At 41.1% G+C, this 23843-nt stretch overlaps 1 protein-coding gene and 1 long non-coding RNA gene across 2 annotated transcripts in view; one reads left to right on the top strand and one right to left on the bottom strand.

Moving 5' to 3' along the window:
• Positions 1-3434: 3434 nt before the first annotated feature.
• Positions 3435-23843, bottom strand: part of NHLRC2 (NHL repeat containing 2) — a 52340-nt gene continuing 31931 nt past the window's right edge. Inside the window, exons 6-11 of the mRNA XM_037063879.1 lie at positions 22627-22726; positions 19015-19246; positions 18345-18467; positions 17067-17273; positions 15755-15974; positions 3435-11178 (exon numbers count right to left, since the gene is read on the bottom strand). Of these exons, the coding sequence (XP_036919774.1) occupies positions 10922-11178; positions 15755-15974; positions 17067-17273; positions 18345-18467; positions 19015-19246; positions 22627-22726 (1139 nt within the window). The 3' untranslated portion in view covers positions 3435-10921. The remainder of the gene's footprint in view (positions 11179-15754; positions 15975-17066; positions 17274-18344; positions 18468-19014; positions 19247-22626; positions 22727-23843) is intronic.
• Positions 7009-23215, top strand: LOC118999401 (uncharacterized). The gene is made up of 3 exons (XR_005069098.1): positions 7009-7095; positions 11019-11193; positions 23152-23215. It is a non-coding gene; the product is annotated as an uncharacterized LOC118999401 (long non-coding RNA).

Here is a 23843-nt window from a genome sequence, read left to right on the forward strand (position 1 = left end):
ACTGGGCACGCGGTAAACAGCCTCATTAGAGGCCGCTCAGTGCTTGGGTTCTCAGGGCACAGTGGTTTCCTGAGCAGGGACAAGCTATTGTTTCTCCCTTTTCAGGATGCAGAGATAAACTATGCTTCAAATATTTATCCTCCTTATCTGGCTCATTCTAATAAGGTTGTGGTGTCACTTCAAATGAAATGCCAAGTCCAGAACAATTTCCGTTTAGAGATAGCTGTTATTTAAGGAGCTTATTCTTTTCAAGTAAAAATCTGAAAAATATTAGGGGACATAAATGCTCTTATCGTTGGCGGGATTGCAGAGGTCGGCCTTTCTCGGGGGCCCTGTTCTTCAGTGCGTTGGCTTCTACAGTAAGAGGAAGTAACCAAAGATACTGAGAGACTTTCGGCTTCTCTTAGCAACAAAGTTAAAATATGCTGGACCAATTTAAATTGTGTCTCGCAAAGTATGATCATAGTTGCTACTCATGAAAATTGTGATCTAAGATGGACTAGCATTTGAATTTGGGGAGAAAAGGGGACATTAGAAACTACAGCTGGTCAAATTTACAAATCTAAATTATATCTGTATGCCAACATCTATTTATATTGTATATAGAGTGATGGATATAATAACTGATTTGCAGCAATCCTGTTCATTGGGGGGATTTCTACCCCTGGGAAAACAATGAACCAGCTGACACATCAAAAAACAACTGACACATCACCGGTGAGGGGTTGCTCCACAGACTGAAGAGTGGATTTCAGATTTGCTGGAGTTTGGAAATTCATTTTCGTGTCATTTCAGTTTTCCAAGTTCCTTGATTTTATCTGCTCCTTAACAGCTGACAAGATAAGAATTGAGCACAAAATATCACCGATATCTGCATGTATTCCATGTGTGATGAAACAAATCACATAATAAAGAACAATATATTCTTTGGAAAGCATTAAGATCAAGGCCACACACCTGTAAACTAGCAAGCACAGTGATGAGCTGGATGGCCTGTGGTATTTTATAAACATTTTAATAGAGTTCAAAAATATTCTCAGTAAGGTTTTATATACATAAAGGATACCTGAAATCTTTTTCTGTGGTATATTCATAAAGAAAAAGGGGAGGGGAATACATATTTGATTTTTTCCTTCCCCAGATCCTTTTCTGAGAAGTGTCTTACCTAGTTAGGAATTGAAAGATGCAATCGAATTAGCTAGAGATTGGAGTTACACAAAGTATTTACACTAACAAGATTGCGCTTGATTAGCTAAAAGTGTTTTAAATACTTTTCTGAGTCTTACTAAAAATCTGTGAAAGTACCAATATTTGTGTTGGTTTCTAGTGTAAATGGCAAATTATTCTTTTGAAGCAAAACTAAACAATAGTTTTTCCGTATATATTCCAAACCTCAGAATTTTAAGAGTGGCTCAGAACCTGAGGTCGTCTGGTCCCGGCTCCCACCCACTGTCACCCACACTCAGATCAGTCATGTCGCCACCTCTCTTTGGAGACATCCGCGGGCAGAGAACTCAGGGCTGTGTCTGCAGCATTTTCTACTTGTTAGTCACGGGGCCGCGTGCTTTTCTCACATTATCATGAAACGACCCACGAGGTGTTAATACTCAGTTTTTAGAGGTGAGGAAGCTGAAGGGGGCGGAGTAACTCCCTCTCTCCAGGCCATCCTGTCACCAACTGGTGGCGTCAGCTCAGCTGGCACAGAATTGGGGTTTTGGATATGACAGTTTGCTGTGTGACAAGTTTACTCTCATTTGACATGATTTCATGTATTCTAGGACAACCAGCAGAGGCTCCCGCAACATACATTCACTATTGAACACAGTTTGTTTCTCTTTACTCTTCTGGTTTCCAGTTCCCAGCACACACAGAGCAAGCAATGCCATCGCGGGAAACATATAATCTCTTCCCACTTTAGTGTGCTCTAAAAAAAAAATCACAATATTCATTGGTAAAAAGTCAAATCATGTAAGTGTATATGGTGAGTAAATACCAGTCCCTCCCTACCCCCTGTATCCACCTCTGCAGTTATTAGGTGTTTGTTGTGTTTCCACTGATCTACTTTGTGCACAGTTACTACAGTTTAAATCAACACAACTCCAAGCTCAGTAGCCACAGGCTATAGAGGCAATTACCTAAGTACGATCTTCACTGTTAGCTCTTCGGTCCACAATCGCTTATGTGGTAACAGGTTGTGTGACCCATGATTAGCCAACAAGTAATGTACCCCTCTCAAAGTCTGTGGGTGACAGGCCACTGCATGTTACTCAATGCAAATTGTGTAGTTGTGTTGCCTTCTTGTGTCCAAGTTACTGATAGAGCCATGTGACAATGTCACAAAAACCGATAATCAAGAGGAAATTGGCCTACAAGACAAAAAGAACCTAAGACACCATGAGTGTCTGACGGACTCCAGGTACTCGAGCAGAGAAACTTAGCGGAGGTGATCTGACATGGCAGACATTGGCCAAGTGGCTGTGATGAAAACGATGATGCTATCCCAGAGGAAGTGACTCTGGCGAAAAATTTCACACTAAAGGACCTCTAGGAAGGACAGCACCACACTGACTGCACACAGATGAAAAGGTTAGTGGCACCAAACTCAGCAGTATGACAATGTGCCAGGGCAGAGAAAAGATGCTCGCTCTGTGTCACGAACTGTACAAGAGGCAAGCAAGCTTTGTTCAAATACTCTTGGTTAGTTTTCTTACAATGATGTAAACATTTTTAATTCTCAGTATTTGTAATGTTTTAAACTATAGTGAGCTAAATATTAGCTTTTTCATTTTCCATGCATTTACAATTGACACTGAATGTTTAATATTTTAACAAAACATCTTCAAAGGTCATGGAATAATCCCATTGTCCCTACTAAGATTGCTTCCCCAGTGATTCAGCTCACACGGTCATGTTTATGGTCTTTTACTGTGGGAAGCAGGGACCATCTATGTATTTGTGTGTTAACAAATATGCACAGGATAGAGGTGTTTTATTTTTAAATCTGAAGTTTGTATCTTTCGATCCTCTTCACCCATTGTGTGCGTCTCCCTTCCCTCCGGGAACCACCAATCCGTTCTCTGTGTCTGAGCTGTTTTTTTAGATCCCCACCCCCAACACTACCGGCTCCATTTCTTCCAGCATTTTGGGGTATTTATTACGCTGACATTGAGTCCTCTGCAAGTCTGTGCATAGCGCTGAGCAGAAGTGTACTTTCGTCTTTTCAAATGTTCTCATTTACTGAATAGAGTGCCTTTTCCAAATGTATTTAGAGAAATCTACCGTAATTACGATGCAATTTCATTTTGAATTATTTGCTTGGGAGTTTTCGTGTTTTTTTCTTTAAACCAAGTATTATGCTCACTTTTCCAAAAGTTCAAATGAGAAATCACGACTTTCAGGTTCGTAAGCAGTAAAATCATCTCCAGAAACATGGCTTTAGAGAGAAAATATTTAATGTTTCATGAAAAAGTGTACAGAGCTTTAGAAAAGAGTTAGTAGGTTTCAGTGTACGGTAAGAGCACGTTCTTGCCTCCTGGCACCCCATGTCTTAAAGTCCTTCGATTCGGCATGAAGGCCACCGCGCACTCATTCCAAACAGTCTTCTGTTAACACACCATTGAAAAAGTCACTGAAAATAGTCCGGACATAAATGTAGAAATACAGTGTTATATAAAAATATATTAATCTGTCTACAGGAAACACTTAAAATGCAAATCAAATCAATTTTTTTAGAGCTAGACCATGTCTAGAAATATCAATATATATCCTTGTAAATTGGATTTTCATTGCATTTCTTTCATATTTGGAGAAAAATACAATCAAACCTTTGGAATGACAGGTATGAAGTCAGCACAGCAGACCAACTAGTCTCAGAAGTAAAACCGCAACTTTATCAACACAAGAGTCTGTCTTTAAAATTTGACAAATTTATGAAGTGTTACATTTTGAAATTATATATATGTGTGCCACACAAAAAACTGTCCATAATCCACATGTAAAGTAATGACAGACAACTAAAATATTTTAAACCAGCTCTTAATGGGTCCTAACAGTGAGAATTTAAACTTTTTTATATTAACCTACCTAAAATAAAAATCGGGAGGAATACCTCAAAACAGAGAGAAATGAATTTCAAAGTCACAGGTGACTTTGCTCTTCTTTTGCAAACTGGTACTAGGAATTCTAGGAAAAACGTACCCCAACAAACTCATCCTGCTGTGTCCGGCATGTGAGCAACCAGACTTCCTCAGGCAAACCTCTGCAGGCACCACTGATGTTTTTGGAGAGAAAGCCTGCAGCGTGGAGAGGCAGTGGCGGTACGCATTTTTTACAGGTAAATGTGGATGACGAACATTAGAGGCACGTGTGAGCAAAACATTTCAGCTCCACACATGCGCACACACACACACACACACTCATGAGCAGTGCCGATATGGTAATGAATACCACAATGAATGCTGTGTACAACACTCACAGAATAAATACATTTCTGGTGGGACCAAAAATAATGACTACAAACTCTAAAGATAGATAGTTCTGTGGCAGAGTCCTCCATTTTCAGGAAAGAACGTTCTATTTTTACTCTCCAGTACCATAACTTATCAACTGATGCTTTATCCTGTGCACCTTAACATTTTCCCGAGCATACCACATTAGAGTAAGAATTGTGAATCTGTTTACCCCGGGCATACTTAAATCAGAGAGCTAATTTTTTTCTCTACTTCTCAGTATTACAAAGCCTCATCTTCCTTTATTTCCAATGTAAATATGTAGTGAAATGCATTAAGAGCAAAAGGTACTATCTTCTATTTGCCCAGTTTCAAGTTTTCCACATTAAAAAAAAATCTGACAATTCTGCTTAGCTGTGTATTCCTGAGAAACACCCAGTCTGTAAGTCGCTGCTTAGAGGAAGGAGCTCCCGCCACGCCCTGCCCGCTGTAAAACTCTCTGCGCCCCTGGTTTTGTGCCCTGGGGTACTCATGCCGGCCTTCGCAGTGTGTGGTTGCTGGCACAGGCTGAAAGGCTTATTTGGGAAAACTTAATTCCTCTTTTTTTTGGTTGTGGAGGTTTCAACGGAATGAAACCTCCTTCGGTCGTACACTTGAGAGCTACATACCAGCAAAGAGAGACACACTAAGCGATGAGTAACTTTAACCAGCAAACATTCCGCAGCAAGTGTCTAGGGTTTTCACTGTCCAACTCTAAGCGTGCAGTCAAAGCAAATCAGCAATGGAAGAGGCGCAGCCCCCAGCCTGTCCACCCGGGCTCCCTGCGGCCAGACCCGCGGACAGCCAGCAGCGCCAGTCTCTCCTGCAGTCCCGTGTGGGGCAGGGCAGGCCTGTCGCACGGGAGCACACGTGGGCAGATTGGGAGAGCCTCTCTAACTCTTCACACCATTGTTTCTCTTACCCCACTGCAAGGAAATCTGAAAATGCAAACTTTTAATTATCCAGGACAAAAGAGTGACTTAACGGTGAATGTGAATTCTTTATTTAAATAAATGATGTCATGTGAGTTCTACTTCTAAAATACATCACCATTACCCTTCCAGGTGATGTGCAATTCCTTATGCATTTCAGAAATAAGATTTTAAAATAAAATTAACAAATTTTAGTATTACTTAATTAAAATTACAAAACTAACAACGAAAAGATATTCACAATCCAGTGGTACACAGTGTTTGGCTTCACTCCTTCTAAGAGGAGGTGAAGCTGGAATAACAGGTTGACCTGGGGAAAATCTGACTATAATAGCATTGCATATGCAGGGTCTGGCACAAATAATGCCCCTTTTATTACAGAATCTTTTATTACACAATCTGAAGCATGGGATTCTGTAACATAATATCACACTCAAGCACACCACAGGACATTTTAGGTAGAACGTTCAAATTAAAACTATGAATTATGACACCCATATCATTACCCTACCACGCAGGCGTTGTTTCTGTCGGACTCTGCATTTGAGTTGCCGTGCTGGGCCTCTATGTGTGTTAATGGACTGGCCAAGTACTGTTTCTAGAGCTCACTTGCCTTATTAAAACAGTTTTTCTCACATAGAGAGGAGTTTTGGGGGTTTGAGTTGGTTCAGTGCTGAGAACATGGTTAAACTTTAAGACAAGGTCTATCTATGACTGCCTTTTGAAGACCAATTAAAACAGCCTTGTTGGAACTAATACTAAAAAGCTATTTAGTTCATTAATACATCCATCTGCCAAGAAAAATTCTGGGTAACATCTGAATTTAAGAAAGAATGGTACAATCTTTTGGGAAACAATTATACAGACTGTTCTAAACCCTGACAAATAAGAGTGTAGAATGAAAAGTCCAAAAAGCTAATATAATTAAATGGATTTAAATTTCAAAACCAGTTATCACTAGGACTTTCTGAGTTCTTCGGATTGTTTCGTTACTATATGTAACTACGGGAGGGTTAGTCTTTAGGAAACTGCTTTGAGAGGCAGAACAGCAGGGCAGCTGAGCAGACCCAGCAGGCTCAGCCTCTTTCTCAACGTGGGATCTAGATGCTTCTGTAACTGCTTCCAACTCATTGCTCAGTTTCCTCATCCGAGAAATAAGGAAAAACAGTGCCTCCCTCCTAGGGTGGTCATGAAAGTTAAAGGAGTTAATACATATAAAGCACGTAGGAAAGTGACAGGCAAGTAGGAAGCACCCAATGAACTTAGCTATTATCCTTATTGCTTTATTTAAATACTGCAGACTTAAGAAAGCATTCACAAAAGGAAGTAAGTCCTCTTAGTTCCGTTTCTTTTCACTCTACTTCTAGGAGAAGCACAAGGCCGTACGAGACCTATGTCCCCAGACACGATCCATCACTCACTGCCCTCCAATCATTCAGCAGCACTGGCCAAACAGCCGCCCAGCATCAGGCACGATTACCCTGGGAGCTCCGACCCTGGCATGTCAGCGACATGCCTAGGCTGTTTCCTGTTCTGCAAAATGGACATAGCATCTACTCGTCTAATTCATCGAGTTCATCGAGTTATCCCGAAGCTCAAATGAGGCAAAATGCATAAAAGTACTTTGAAGCTTTCGGAAAGCACCATCAGAGTATGTTACAAGAATGTGGTTTGGGGTGAGTAGTCTAGACCCTCTTGAAGTTTATTACTCGTAGAAGGTCTGCAAAATTTTTTAAAACTAAAACTGCAAGTATACTTCTTTATAACTCTATGTCACTCATAAAATAGTAATATGCTTTATTATATGCTTTATAAAACTGTATTTCTTCTCTCGAATCCCAACTCTGTGGAGAATATTAACATATCAGATAGCTGAGAGTTTCCTTTAGAAACTGTGGCTGCAGAGATGTCGAGATATGGGGTTATGGTCATAAATTATTATCAACTATGCCAATAATTAGCGTTTGCATTAATTACTGAATGCTTCGCAAACACCATTTCATTGCATCCTTACAGCAGCCCCATGAGGCAGGGGCAGCAGCCCCATTTTATACGGTTCGAATCCAAATGATGGCCAAGTCCTGCCCTTAACCGCTACATTCCATTACACAATAAAAACACCAGAAGCGGCAGCAGCTATAAACATTTTTGTCTTCACCGAAGCACACCCTTAAAGCTGGGATACCTAAGAGCTCTAAACTATGTCCTGATCTTTGGTAACAAAAGTGACTTTAGAAAAATTATTATATAATAAGTGCTTACTATTCAGTTCATTCAAACTTGTTAAAAAATTTCCTGTTGGTTTTTCAAAAATAACACATTGCTCACTGAAAAAAAAAAAGTAGAATTAAATAAAAAGATTCATAGTTCCACCGTTCAGGAGAAGCACGGCTGACGCAGCCCTTCTGCACACACTTTAATGCAGCTGTGAACTCTGGAGCCGAGCTCGTTTCTGATGACTGCCCTTAAAATGACGCCGACTACCATGGCCAGACTGTCCTTGCTGTAAACGCAGATATAAACCAATAGTAAATTCTGTACAAGCAGAAAAATACTACAGAGACAGTATTATCAACATCTTCCCAAATTTTTCAACCATAGAGAAACAAGCAGAGAGCAACTTATTTCAGTGGTGTTAGCGCACAAAAACTTACTGGCCACAAGAGAAACTTGTGTGAGAAATTCCTGAGTTGATCTTTGTATCTGTGTATGTGCACACACACACCCACCCACACATATGAAATCCCCCTTTTTAGCTGTAAGATTTATAGCTTTTTACAGGCCTGATAACAAATATATTAGAACCATTAAGGAGAAAATAGAGGTTTTTGTAGTCACTGAAACTTTGCCAAAGTTACACTTATGGGTGATTAAACTGTAAAGTATTCCCTTGTGCACAGTTGTTCAGTATTTGCTTGAGACAGCATATTCGAGATAAACAAAATTCTTTTCAGGGATCATATCAATCCAGAGCATAAGTGCAGAAAGACAAATTGTGAAATGGTATCACAGACACTGGTAGAAAAAATAGTGACAAACCAGTAAAATAATTTAGGGCAAGGATTCTAGGTATTACATCAAAGTGTTTGTAATGCCACACTCCTGACACTTTGATTAGATGACTTGCACGACTATTATTGGGTAACATAATTTATGCACAAGAAATAGCGAAAGTTAAAAATACAGACGTTCCTATGGAAAACAGAAGGCAGACAGGATCAAGAAATTTTTACAAGTAATCTTTCTTGTACTTCCTCTTATGTAACAGATGTTAGTCATAAGCTCCAGGAAGCTATTTATATTGCTTTAGTATAATTTACAAAAAGTTATACTAATTGCATAAATAATATTTTGACTACAAAAACAATGCAGACTGGTGGATGGGTAAGAATAAGAGTGGTTCCTAACATGAAGAAACACCGTCTAGACCACAGGTGGCAAACTCGAGGCCCGCAGGCCGAATGCGGCCTCCACCCTGTTTTCACCCGGCGGCAGCGCCAAGCTCTCACTTAACTGTTAAGGAGCAGTCACATGTACACAGTCCTAAAATTGTATTCAGCCCTTTGAAGGCAACCGTGAGGCCGATGGTGGCCCTCAGTGAAAATGAGTTTGACACCCCTGGTCCAGATAAAGGAAACATTAATAGATTCTAAGAAATATTTCTGGATTTTTAAAAATGCTCACCACATGTGTCTTTGTGTACAATATTGAAAAATTAATTATCAGATATATCTGAATTAGCAAGTTAAAATTTTATAAACTCCTTTAGAGAGTGAAACTGTTTATGTCCTTAAATAGGAAAAGATAAAGCCAAAATATTCTCATCCTGACCAACTGGAAATGAGAAGAATAATCAAATGATATTAGAAAAATGACTATGTCCTATTCTCCATAAGACAGTATTAATGTTAAAAGTACTTTTATCACAAAACTTTTTTTTTTGGAGAGAAAAGGCTTATGAGGTAATTACATATAATTTTAAACAGAATTCTCTACATTTATAAGTCTCTTTCTATAGCTTTAGCAGGTTACAATTTAGTTAAAAGACATGATCTGAGCATTTCTGTACTTCAGAGATTTAAGTAACCTGAATGAAAGAAGTATATGTACAAAACTGAATTTCAAAAACATAAGAAAATAGGCAGATGACGGTACTTAAAAGATTATACTTCAAACTGAGTTTTTGGAGGGGGGAAGGCATATGCCATATTATCTTTATCTATTGAATATGGTTCACCTGATTTTTTTTTTAAAACCTTGTAAGCTGATTAAATCACAAACACGTTGAATCAGTTTTAGTAAAAACAAGACTAGGCTATTAAATATCCTAGTTTTAAATAGTTATATAGGGAAATTATGATAAAAACTTTCAATATATTTGGGGCTTAAAAAACCCCAATGTTATCAAATCCCCGTATATTTCAGCCTTAATATTTTAAAGAATAACATATTAGGAGATACTATATATATCGATAGCATGAAAGTGCAACACATTGAAATTTTCAACTGAAAGGTATAAAAGTGATTTAAAAAACACATCACAATAAATGGTCATAACTTAAATTCTGATTATGGGCATCAAAAATACCAAAATCCAACAAACCTGCATTTAATGCTTACAAGTGAAATGTGAATTCCTGAAACATACATACCCATTCACATCAGATTCAGCTGCCACAGTTCTTTATCATCACCGTTGATCACAGTAACGTGTCCCTAAGCTCCTTGGTCTTTGGGAGTCCTGTTTACGAGGACTCCTTCATTACCTGGTAAGGCTATTTATTCCAAAACAGTTCAAGAGTGAATCTATATGTCTTTAGAAACTTTTCTGTATAGAGTTATAAGGCATTAATGATGGTAATTTAGAATAGCAAGTAACATGATGAAAATAGACACAAATTGTCTCTTCAGTGTATCTCAACTGAGGAAACTGCAGAAGAGAACACAGAACACATTTACCACCCAGGTACGCTTAGAGCTGCTACTGTGACAAAGACTTTTGGGGGAAGTGGGGGCGCTTGGAAAAGACCTCACACCTGGAATGTCAGGTGTCCTCATAACCAACATGGAAACCGAATCTTGGGTTCTCTTTAAAGTTATTGTGAAATCTACACATTCAGATGTGCTGCTCACTGTTAAAGGCAAAAAAAGTTAGTTAAAATATTTGTTGTTGCTGTGATTAGTAATCACTGAAAACTATCTTGGGGTAATATTCCCTGCTGTCAGTGTGGACGTAAATCACGTGGCAATAGCAGCACAGATTGCAACATCGTGGTTCAGATGATGGTCAGCGACTTAGCTGGTGCCCAGCCAGAAGGAAGGAATTTGTTACAATAAATAATTAAATAAGGAGCACAGCTGTACTTTAATGTCAGTTGCTGGAACTGAGCAGTGGGTTTCTCCGTATTCGAAGGCAGAAGTCAAGTTTCCCCGTCGTGAGTTACAGGGATGGGGGTGCGGAGGACAGGTGGCGACGGGGGCCCCCGGCTGCAAGCTAGCTTGCTAAAACACGTACTTGAGCTCTATCGGAGCCACACCGCCTGGCTGCGCACCGGTTATCTGCAAGGGCTGACTGAACAAAACGCCCTTCATCATACAGGCGCTGCTGTCTGAGCTGCAGTAGTAAAGAAACACACGGACAGACACGATGGCTTCGGGCGACAGGCAGTCCCCAGGAATCTGCAGTGAGATGGTTGGTTGGTTGGAGACACTCTCTATTTCTCCAGATGGCACCTGTCCTTGAAGAAGCCATTCATTGTCTAAAAAATAAAAAGGTAAATTGTTCAGACTGTATAAGAAAGACAAAAGTATTCAGGAACATAATATGAAAACTACAAAACAAGCCAGGATCTACGAATGTCTGTATAACTAACTCTACAGTGACTTACTTGCAAAGTACGATTATAATAAATCATTGGCTATCAAAAGGTAATAACCAAAAAATAACACAGATTTTTAATTTTATTTATTTATTAAGATTTTATTTATTTATCTTAGAGGGGAAGGGAAGGAGAGAGAGAGAGCGAGAGAGAGAGAGAAATATCAATGTGTGGTTGCCTCTCGTGCGTCCCCTGCCGGGAACCGGGAACTGGCTGGCAACCCAGGTATGTGCCCTGACTGGGAATCGAACCGCAATCGTGTGGTTTGCAGGCCCGCGCTCAATCCACTGAGCTACACCAGCCAGGGCAGATTTTTAGAAATAAGTAACAATGCATATATTATTCTAATGGGCTCAAACAATGTAAAAACTAGAAGATTTTGTCTACCTCTTTTTAACACATAAAACTCTTTTAAGACGTAAATACATAGATTATATAACGAAAGTCTAATGAACCAGAAAAAACTTTAACCTTCTGGTATTTAAAATTTTCAATGTCTTTATTCATCTGGTGCCTTCTGTCAGAAGGAAAGCATGTACCGTGTTGCGGAAGCATGTACTTATGGACATGCAGCTTTAGAGCAGGTAGAGGTCGGGAGCCAGCGTTTGGGAGAAGCAGGGCGTGCTCTCCTGCTCTCTCAAAGAGAGAACATCCCCTGCTGACTCACTAAGGACCCCGGCCGCCGTGGGCACGACGACTGAACCTCCTACTGCAGTGGTGGGATGCTGCGCCTACGCTTTGGCTTCCCTGTCTCCTCTGGCCTCAGGACAAGCCAACACTCAGAGCACCCGTCTCCACTTGTCCTCTCCAGCTTTTTTGTTTATTTTCAGTTTATTGCTTCTAATATTCTGTTGACTGAGAGATCAGATTTGAGAAAAACATGTCAAATAAGAGTAAGGAAATGGGGGAAGTTGAGAATCTGAAGAGTTAAATTAAGTCCAGAGTTTTTAAACAATTATTTAAAAATTATCTTTAAAATTCTTTATTTCTGGACTGAGGAGTGTGTTTTGTTTTACTGAATGTTTAATTTTTCAAAACAGCAGGTTGGTGGGGAACTTCTTATGTTTTAAATCAAATGGCAAAGTAAACTGGGCTATTTTAGTATCTAGTTCTATTTTATCTAGATAAAACACAGAGAACATTTCGTTAGATATTTTTCAGATGCGTTCATTCCACGTGGGATTTGTAAAGTTAAAGTTATGATGTGTTAGCGGGGCTTTCATGCTGCATGCTGCTGCTTTTTTTTTTTTTGGCTTAAAACCTTCACATATGCTGAAAACTTTAAGATTATACAGGCCAGAACTTAGTTGAAAATAAGTGATTCCGTCTCTCAGTAACGGGTCAAGAAAAAAAAGGTCTTTTATCATAGGTGTACAAATGTACCCTATAAAATAATTTTCAAAAATTCTTAATTACTGGGATTCTTGCATGAAACTTTATTTGCTCCCATACAGTAAAAATGGACAAGTGATAAAACAACAAAGAATTTTCAGACTCCTTCACTTTCCTTTAACACTATCCACATTTATATTCCAATGACTCAATATGGATTTGTGTTTACTGAAGTGGAGTTATAGTAAACATGCTAATGTGTCATACCCTCTTTTAAAAATCAATATACTGCTCTTTAATTTTACACGGGGAAATGAAATCAACAGTGATCCCCAAATGATACAATGATTTTAGAGTAACGGACCCAGGCAGAACGAACGGGCAGCTGGGAACTTGGTCTAAACCTATGGAAGAAGTGAGGAATGGTCGGGGTGTGAGTAATCTTCTGCAGAGTGAGCTCCAAACACCCTCCCAGTACTGCATGGCTGTACCCTCTCTTGTGCAGAATGGTGTGGGGTGGTAGTTTCCCCACAGGCTCAGTCACCCCAGAACCAGACTCCTAGAGTCTAAGTCAGCAGCTCCTCCTGGCTGGCCCACCAATCTCTCTCTCTGATGTCTTGGTGTGAACACCACACGGGCTGCTGCAGGACGGGAGCTGCGACCCTGAGAACGCACCAAGGTGAGAAGGCACAGAGCCTGGGTCTGGGTAATGTACGTAAGAGAAGTGTGTGAGAGGCAGGAGGGAGGAGGGGTGGAGGAGGAAATGGAAGACTGAGTGAGAACACAAGACAGAGTGTGGGGGACTAGGACAGAGGAAGATCACGGGAGACAAGACGTTGAGTTTAGTTCTAGCTGACTAGTATCTTATTGTAAAATCATCGTCCGGATGATCAGAGATGCTGGAAAGCACCGCTATAAGGCAGGTAGGATATTGATTCCTTATATAAATTAGTAAGTTCACACTGATTGAAACACACCTTTGAATCTTTACATAATCTACAGTAATTAAATACTTTGAGAATAGACCCAAACAGGAAGTGTTCTTAGACTACAAAATCACCAATGAGAAAGCGAGGGCAAAGGCTCTGCCTGGATTCTGACTGCAGCGATTCATGTGTGTTCAATTACACCCCCTCCAACAATGTGTGTTCTACTTGAATGGCATATTTTTAAAATACGGCTTTGGAGTCCATTTTCTTGTAGCAAGCAAGTAACAGTGTGTAAGTTCTACCTCTGGCATCTCTAAAAAAAGAAAATGCAGCTTCAGGCTTCCTAACTGGTAGGTTAAGTCTCACCAATACTACTATATTGAAATAAACAGCGATTGAAAGCTCTGAAACACTTGACAGATGCCACCTGGAAAAGTGAAAGACAGTAAAGCAAGGAAGGGACTGAACTGGAAGGAGCTTATGTCAAGTCACTTCAGTAAAAAAGAAAAAAACCCCACATTTTTTAAAAAACATCATACTTGGGGCGGGGGGAATCAATTTAATTCTTTAGAATCTGTGAGATTCTATTACCGTGTTACTGAAAGGTATAGTGTAAACACGATGAATACCGGACCAGGATTCTGGAGACCCAAGTTGATGGCGCAGTACCTGCCACTGTGGCAGACCCACTTGTTACCAAGTGGGTCCCCGACCCTGCCTCCACCCCGGGCTCAACTTGGCCCAGTAGGAACAGCCTCCATGTGGACTGGACTGGCCTTCCCCCCCCATCACAGCCAGGTGCAAGCTGGTCAGGACTCACCCTCCTGCATGACCCCCTCTCTCTCCGAACCACCCCCCCCACTCTCTCTCAGTTGATGGCCTGTGTTTCCCAATGTGCTCAGAAAACAGAAGCACCAGAAAAAGGTTTCCACGAGCACCTTCCTCCACTGCTACCCATCTAGGCCTCCAGGTCACACCAGGGGCTGTGGATCCTCACTGTGCACATACATGTTCACGTTCCTGGCAAAGGCCAGTTTCTACTTGTGCACTTGGTCCCACCCCCTCCCAAATCCTGAAGCACACCCACCCCACCACATATCAAAACTCTCTTTTTATCGCATCTTCACCACCAATAAACATGCTGCTTTCTCAACAACATTCCCCGTTCTAACAACTGCTCTATTTCCTCTTAATTTTGTAGCTAAACTCCTGAGTTTTATTTGTATTTGCTTTCTCTAATTCTTCCTCTAGCATCTCCTCTTCCATCATTCTGGAACGGCTGAGGGTTAGGACATCAGCTAACTCTGTAACATTAAATCAGTGGTCACTTCTTCATCCTTCTCTTTCCTGGTCTGTCAGTAGCACTTGACATGGCTGGTCTCTCTCCTTAGACCACCTGGCTGCAGGAAACTACTCTCTCTGGGTTTTGCTCCCACTTGCTGCTCACTCAGATGTCGCCTTTCCTGGCCCCTCCGCGTCCCTCTGCTCTCCCTGTCGGAGTGCTCCAGACGGTGCGGCTCCAAGGGCAGTCCCTGGACCGGGCTCACCCAGAGACCAGGATGAGGTAAACACAGAAACTCAGAGTAAGGTTCAGAAACTTTCACAACACCCAAATGTGTAATAGGTGGCTTTGACTTTGTCTTTTTAAATAAATGAAATTCATTTTTAGGGCTAATCATCCTAGCACTAGTTTGAGAGGGAGTAACACAATGGAAAAGACACTAAACTAAGAACAAGCAGAACTGGGTTCAACTTTTTGACCTAATTCAACATATGCTCTTGAGCATTTACGGTAATCAGCATAAAAAGCACTGAGTAGGGCCACTGTCTCTCGGAGTCCTTCAGGTCCCCGTAATAGACAGTGTGTGTTGTCATGGCTCTAAGATCCGAGCACCTATCATTCTGAGGTGAGAGAAGTCTGCTGCACGTGATGGACTCGCCCAGTAGCGAACAGGGGCATTATGATTGAGTGATTTTGGGTGAGTTATACTGTTGCTTAATAAAAGAGGGAAAAGAATTTATAAGACTAAAGAAAACTGACAGAATGGGGTTAGATATGGATCTATTTTGTCATAAGACTTTCCTCCAATCTCGCCCAACTGGAGAGTAAAAACATCATATACAAATGAGAAAGATTACTAGATTAATCATCAAGAGTTTATGAAATATTTGTATTTGCAAGACCAATCTCACACCTTCGGCGGTTAGAAACCAGCAACTGGGCGCCCCTTCAGTCAGCTTTGCTCCCGGCGGGAAGTCTAGTCTGAGCTTGAACTGAAGAGTCTGCCCTGGAGAGGCGGCCATGGGGGCGAGTCTGACGCTGGGGGCCGACTTGGGCAGTTTGGGGACTGTCTTCTGGTTTTCTCCAGGGGATGGGCCATCTACCACAGCATTTCCAGCTTTGAAGACTGGGAGCTAGGAAATAAGAAAATTTGTTTATTAAAGCACAGATACTTTAAAGTAATTATACAGTGAGAGAGTTTATTTTTAGACTTCAGTCTAAAATGAGGTTCAGAAATATATTTCATTCTGGCTAAAAGATCACCAACACTTGGGAATGAAACAATTAAGTTAATTGTTCAGTATGTTTGTAAATGACAGGAAATTAAAGTAAAACTGTATCCATTTCAATGTAGTGGATATAATAATACACATCCTCTTAAAATTTTCATTGTCAACTCTATGACGTCACTTATGTTATATCAGAGATCTACAACAGGAGAAATGACACTTACATGACACTTACGATGACAATCTGTTTTTATTTTAAAACATACCTTGGAAATTCCTAGCATTTTAGGGGAAAAAAACTCTTGCATTTTTTTTAGGCAAATGTGATACATCAAGAAGGAACTTAAATTTTATTACAGACCATGACTGTATCTTTAAAAATTCATTAGAACTTATTTTTATTTCAATCTTATTTTCAATGTTTTGAGAAATGTGGCTCTACATTTCTTTAGAAGATTATTTGGTAATGAATTCACCATAGGAAACAAGATTACACATTAGCCTAACAATCATTAAAAATAAGACTAAACAACCCCACCCACATAGTATGCATGCATAGTGTGTATCAGTATGTGTACATATTGATTTAAATTCGTAAGTTTTACTTATTTTTGATTGTGCTTATTGCTTACGCTATTACAGATGCCCCGTGTCCCTGCTTTGCCCACCTCCCCCGCTTCCCTTTGGACATCGCTGTTGTCTGTGTCTACGGGTTGTGCATATATTTAAAAACAGATGAGTCCTTCTCTTTTTCTTCTCTAAAAGTTCACCAAATTCTTTCCAACTTCCAGTGTCTTTCTCAAACACTCATGACACAAACTGAATTTTTCACTTGAAGACCAATGACATCCTCGAAACAGACCTGCACTCCCTGTGCTACCTCCGTCCCCCTTCTCCACTAGGGATCAAGTAACCCAAAGTGCTGGTCGGTGCCGTGAGGATCTTAGAGTCATTCATAAAATGATGCCCTTCAACTTACATTTTAAGATTACTCACCACAGAAACTGTCTTTGTTTCTAAATCCATCACTTTAATTTGATGATTATTCGTGTCTGCTACATATAATAACTGGCCATCCTCTCCAACGCACAAGCCTCCTGGTTCATTAAAAGTCGACTCAGTAAAACTGGAACTGACATTACTTGCATCTCCAGTTCCTGCTAAGGTTACACAGTTTTTTGTTTTGGGATCCACAACTTTAATCTTAAAAAAAAAAAACCAAAAAAAACTTATATACCTAAATGGAAAAGTACAGTACCAAGCAAACCAGAGAATTCTACTTCTCATTAGTATTCATTAAAAAAATCACAGAAAAATAGATGTTTCTATATTTCTTGACAAAGCCAAACATTGAAATTATAGTCTAAGGCACAGATGGCAAACACAAGGCCCTTGGGCTGAATCCGGCCTCCAACTTGTTTCTCCCCGTTGGCAGTGCCAAGCTCCTTGCCCCTAGTGACGGAGCAGTTACATCTACACAGACCTAAAGTTACATTGGGCCCTTTGAAGGCAACCGGACCGCAAGGCTGATGTGGCCCCAGTGAAAGTGAGTCCGACAGCCTCAGGACAAGGGGAGACACTTCATTCTGAGAGCTGAACAGTATGTGTGTGACATCCCCAGTTACATTTTGTCCTCTGGAAGCCATGTTTGATGAAGTTATTTCTGAAATTAAAAATTTTCAAAATGTGACTTTTTTCTCACAACAGGACACAGTTGAACTGACTTTTCTTCTCAGGGGCATTTAACACTGGCTGAGGATTTGCTTAAACATAATAATTTCCACTGTTTCAACTGTATTAAATTTATAGTCTCTCATCACAAAATATTTTCTACTTCTATAATAAAAATAGAAATAGTTGGATAGTTAATGAAATGCTCCTTTTAATTCCATTTTTGTGGAATTATTTGCTAATAGGTGCTGCAACTATGCAACAGCTCCAAAATGTTTGTTTGTTAAACGACAGAGCAATTTCTGTGCTACCTGCCTTCTCCTTAGTTCCTGAGTTTGTTACTGAGCAGCTTTGATGGGCTGCAAGTCACAATTTCAGCAATAGCCTTAGGAATGTGTTTATTAGTCCTTTCCCAGGCTGGGAGTGCTATCGTGACCTCTTTGCAAAGAAAGGACCAAGAAAAGAACTAAGGCCGTAGTTGTCAAAGACTGTTATGCCCCTTTATGCTTTGGAGTGGCAAATTGTAGGAGGCTCACAGATTTCTCAGCATTTTAAATACCACAGAAGAAAAGCAAGGTGTTACATAACTCTGTTAAAACTCACCTTGTGATTGTAAGAGTCTGCCACATACAGCAAATTCCTTTTCTTGTCCCACGTTACTCCGAGTGGGTGCTGAAGCTTTGCGCTGATTCCTACTCCATCAACATCACCAAAAGCAAAGAGATTCTTTGTTTTAAAAAAGAAAAATACAGCACATATTAAAATTGTTACAGTGTTTTATTAGCATATAAAGTGAAAATTAAGATGACTGTATGTGCTACTTAAAGGGGAAAAGATCTGACTGCACATAAGCAGAGCTGGGCATTTGTTTCGGACAAGAAAAACAAGATAGAATGTTGAACCTCTACTCAGTTGTGGTGCTTAGCTTTACTGACAATAAGCACACACCTAGTCAGGAAAAGGCCAGGTCTACCAGTCTGGTACTCTTTCCACCATCCTGTCAAATGTGTACTTTACATTTTCCTCCTCTTTCATTAATCAGTATTTCATCCTTTCTTTTCTCTCTGGTCCTTGACATTTATGTATAATCAAGCAGAGTAAGTTTACTTTTCTTAGATGGCTTAGTTTGTGCTTCTTTATATTCGCACTGACTTCCACTTTAACCTATGGATAGGCCTAGAACTCTCTCTCAAATTTTATGAACAATTCAAAAGGCAGAAAGCTGCAGACTCGGTGAGTGTCTGGGCACACGTGCAGGAGGGACTTTCATTACCGTGGGATCCCTTTCTCCTCCTACGAGGGGCTTCACAGCTCCGTCTCTCAGTGAGACCACCCTCACTGTGCTGCTCTCACTGTCAGCTACGAACAGGCAGCTCCAAGGGTCCTCAGAGGCCAGGGAGAGGCCCGACGGCTGGGCAAAGCCTGCCTTGTGAGGGTATGCATTATTTCGGTTCTCTTCATTTCCACTGCCAGCAAACCGGAGGCAGGTCCCTTTTTTTAACTCACTGAAAGAGAAAGACAAGATCAACATTGTTATATTGTATCCGATTTAGTTATTAAACAAATGTAAGTGATGAAATCAATGGTGGTAAGCATTGTAAAAATAAAAATCTAGTGACATTGGCTTAGCAAAACTGTGCAAGCCAGCTTTCAGGGCAGTTTTTCTAATCATTAACTTATTTATCTACGGGGTAGGGACCTTGACACTTTGTTGACTGAAACTATTCTCACCAGTCAAATAAGAAATCCCTGGCAAGGTGAGACTTATAAGAATACTGAGCACATCACTGATGGGACACATTTTTTCCCTCCAAATATGCAGAGAGATAGGTACAGCTAGATACCCCTTTAACAACTTCTTAGCCTAATACAATGTGAGGTCCTGAAAGGGAACTGAGATTTTCAGAGGACCCACAATGGTGGTGGACTAAGTGGGAGCTACTCACCCCTCCTGGGACCAAACTGGAGTTACCGCTAAGTTACAGAACTGTCGTCCTGAATAACCAGGTAGAGAGTAGCTGAAGAGAAGCCACACAACCAAGGATTTAAAGAAGAAGCCACACTGAGACAGGCAGGAGGGCGGAGATGCAAAAAGGGCTGGCCCACTCCCCCAGGGGCCGTGGCCGAGGCTCCAGAGGGATGCCTCAGATGCGGGGGTTCTACCGGAGAAGCGTGGGGTCTAACTCCCAAGTCAGTCCCAAGTCAGGCTCCACGGCCCACGGCACCAGAGCCAGGAAGAGGTGCTTATGTAAATAATGTCTGGCTGTGAAAAGGAGTGGGGTTTCTGTCCACCAGGAAGAAATGGCTAGAGACACAGGCAGCCTCTTAGGAGGCCAACATGTAACATTCCACTCGCAGCCACTCACCTTGGGCCCTGGCACAGAGGTCATGCGGAGTCTGGGGTGTGTGGCTCTGGGAGAGAGCTGGAGGGTCAGCTGCCAGGATCCCTGTGCTGAGTTATTCTCCCACACTGCAGATGCCATCTTTCGTAGGTGGCGTCTTTCTTTGGACCCTCTCCTTATGGAATCAGTGTGAGGGAAAGCAACAGCCTCACCAGGTAGAGTTATACCTGCTGAGGTGTAACTGCAGCCGGAGGCCCTTTCAGTGACTCAAGCCTAACAGGCAGCTGGCAGGCAGACAGATCTCAGGGTGCTTCAGGAGTTTTGCTGACTTGCCCTGGGCCCAGTGCTAGTAAAAGCTGGCCTTGGCGCGCAGCTTAGTCCTTCCCATGCATACCCACGCCCAGCAGAGGCAGCCACAAACTGTGGATTGCTGGCAGCTCCGAACAGGTTGCCCAGGGCCAGTTACAGGCAGCCTCTGGCACTGGTCTGCTCCAGATTTCCCCCAAAGCAACACACCCAGTGGCTGGTGTCAGACAACAACAGAGAAGGATCCGGTTTGAGCTTCGCAAGCCGCACATGCAAAGGGAGATCACAGCAGGCATCAAACCCTGCTCAACAAGGCCATCACTTAGAACACTGTGGTCATCTCTCGTTTCTTCGTATGTCTCATGTGCAGTGCTCTTGGTCACCTCACTGCCCAGGCTACTGTCATCTCCTGCCTGGATAACAGCAGTAGCCTCCTCACAGGCAACTATGTCTCTAGTCTCATCTCTCACCAAATGCTGCCCATGTTCTTTCAAAAGCACAAATCTTATGTCACTTCCCAGCTTAAAATTTTCTAGAAAGGTATGTAGAATAATGTTCAAATCTCTTAAAAGGGCTCACAAGGAACTCTGTGATGTGGCTTCTACTGACATCACTTGAGCCATTCTTGCCTGGAAAACCTCCACTCTCCCAGTCTAACTCCTACTCCTCTACCAGGTTTTAATTCAGAAGATTCTCCCAGGAAGCTTTTCTTGATGGATTTCAGGTGTCCTTATTTACATAAGGGACAATTTCAATGTGAAGGACTTCTACAGTGATTCCTTTCACACACAGCACCTGTCCTTCCCAACTATGGTGTTTTTTGGTTTGTTTCTGATTCCTCTGTAAGCCCACATTTTCTAATTTTATTCTTAATTTGTGAGCACACTTCATCCCTATTGCCTAGCATAGTGCCTGGCATACAGTATGTTTAATACATGGCTGCTAGATGAATGATTATAGTATGTTTAATAAACAGTCGTTAGATGAAGGACTGAATGTTGCAAAACATCACACGGTGAAACACACATATATACTATTTGGAATATTTCTGATATTTTGGATTATCTATACAACCGCTCCTTTCCACTGACAAAGGAAACTGAGATGACAGGCACCTTCTATGCTGACTTGACAGTCTTTCTGGTCTATGACTTTCAGTCATTTATTTATCCTGCAAACCCTTACTGGACTCCTGTTACGTACCAGGTACTGTGCTAGGCACAGTGGACACAAAAATAAATGATGAGGGATCCCCTCCTTTAAGAGGCAACCTAGTAAGACAAAACAGTTATGTAAACAAGTAAGTGCAACCAAAACCAGAGGAGAGACAGAGGGAAAGAGAGAGGCAGGAGGGGAGGAGAGACAAACCGACTGCATGAGAAGCGTGGTGCAAGCACAGTGCAGAGCTCGGTCAGTTCTGCCCGGAGCGTTACCAAGTGGAGAGGCTGTATCGGAAAGACGTTAAGTACTTTGTAGGGACATTTTTCATCTTTATATCCCCTCAGTGGCAACAAAGCTATGAAAATTTACTGAGTATGTCAGGCATGAAGCTAAGGGAGCTCTTCACATGTTATTAATTCTCAAACAAGCCCAAAGGGAGGTACAAGTGAGGAAACTGAGCTCAGAAAGTCCCAGTAGCTCTCCTGAGCTCACACAGCTGGAAAGTGGCAGAGCCAGCCTCATCAGGCCCGACTACAGAGCCTGTGCTATTAACCGCTGTACCTCACAGCGCTCCAATGGCTGTTAGCAGCCGAGGGTCTCTGAACTGGGTGTTGAAGACAGGTGCCCACCAAATGTCTCCAGCCCTCTCTGGCTGCACGGTGGGACTGCTCCTCCCAGGTTCCTTGAAGTTAGGTGGGTGTGGTCATGTGACTCACTGGCTGATGAAAGGTAAGAAGTGATGCGTCACTTCTGATTAGGAGCTTGAAGAGCTAAGCGAGCCGGCACCCTCACTCTCTGCCAGGACCACCCTCACTCTCTGCCAGGACCACCGGCAGAGCTTAGACGGGGGCTGCTGTGTGGCCCGTGTGGCAGAGCAGAGTTTCCAGTGAGCCCGTGGGGAGAGCAAGAAAGCAAACCCGTCTATATCCACCAAGCGTCCGAGTGCTTTGTGACCACAGGATGTGTCCCCGCACATCCTGACGAGTCCCGAGTGTCAGGAGGATGGAGACGTGAGGAAGGGAATTCTGTGAACTCTAAGTTATGCAGTTGGCTCAGAAAGAGACATCGCCAATTACCTTTTCCTTGGCAGTCGGCCACCGTCCAAGAGAAGTGCCCATATCTGGTGAGTCCCTGCCATGGCTATCCACAGAATGTCGTCTCGTTGGACCTCTGAGTCTTTGTAAAAATAAACAGTAAATATTATGATGTATTTGGTTCATACAAAAATACCAATTTTTTGAGAAATTTAAGAAAAGATAGCAATATGTTTATAAATCATCTGATAAAAAAATAAAAATACTGCAATGTTTTAACTTGTTTTTGAAAATTTTCGATTTCCTTTATCAAAAATATACTTCTTTAGACTTATAAATTTACCTGTAAATTCACAGAAATCCAAAGTATTAGTAATATGTCCCTACATCTGTGGGCACATTGTTTTTAAATATTTGATTTTTTATTTTATGTGGTAAAATAAATGGGTTGACATATACTTTCCAAAGAAGCTGGCACTCAAATATCTAGCACTAACCACCTAAATGATATACTTAGTAACAGGTTCTCTGAGCAATTTCTCATGAACAAACTGTCTCTTTTCACAGATTAAGAGCCGCGTCTTTCTGCTGTAGCGTCAGATTTCAGACTGGGACGCGCACCACGGCTGCTCTTTAAATAGCAGCTGCACAACCTGCTAGGAAACTTGTTCTAAAAGGTACAGCTGATATGCAAAAAAGCTAAGAGTACAACATATTACTAGTATATTATAATACAGTAATATGACCTAATTTATGAAAATTAAATGTTTACTAAAATTAAATAATTAAAATGAACAGTTGTAAATATTAATTTACCACCTACTACAATGTGACGAGGCTCTATTTTTCAAATTAATTTTATTGTTAAAATATTTAAATATTTTAATTTTAGATGTATTCTGAGGTTACTTTGACATGTATCTGAGACATTTTAACTAAAATAACTTGTTCAGGCATACACTCTAAGAAATGCTCTTAGCAAGGCTGTTTTATTTATACTTCCTTTACTTCAAATAGTTTGTATTTAAAAGGAACTTTCCTTCCTTAACTTGCATTACTTTCAAGTGCCTTTTAATTTAGCAACAAAAAAAGGACAATGATGGTTCTCAACCTGTGGTCACTGGTGCCGAGCACTTTACAGAGACTGCCATTCACTGTATTTTTGGACCATAAGACGCACCTAGGCTTCAGAGGAAAATGGGAAAAAATGTTTGAAGCAAAAAAGGTGGTAAAATATTTAATAACATAAATAACATAAT

The sequence above is a fragment of the Sturnira hondurensis genome, unplaced genomic scaffold (assembly GCF_014824575.4).
Source record: "Sturnira hondurensis isolate 20B ecotype Veracruz unplaced genomic scaffold, ASM1482457v3 Scaffold0014854, whole genome shotgun sequence".
Taxonomy (NCBI): Eukaryota; Metazoa; Chordata; class Mammalia; order Chiroptera; family Phyllostomidae; genus Sturnira; species Sturnira hondurensis.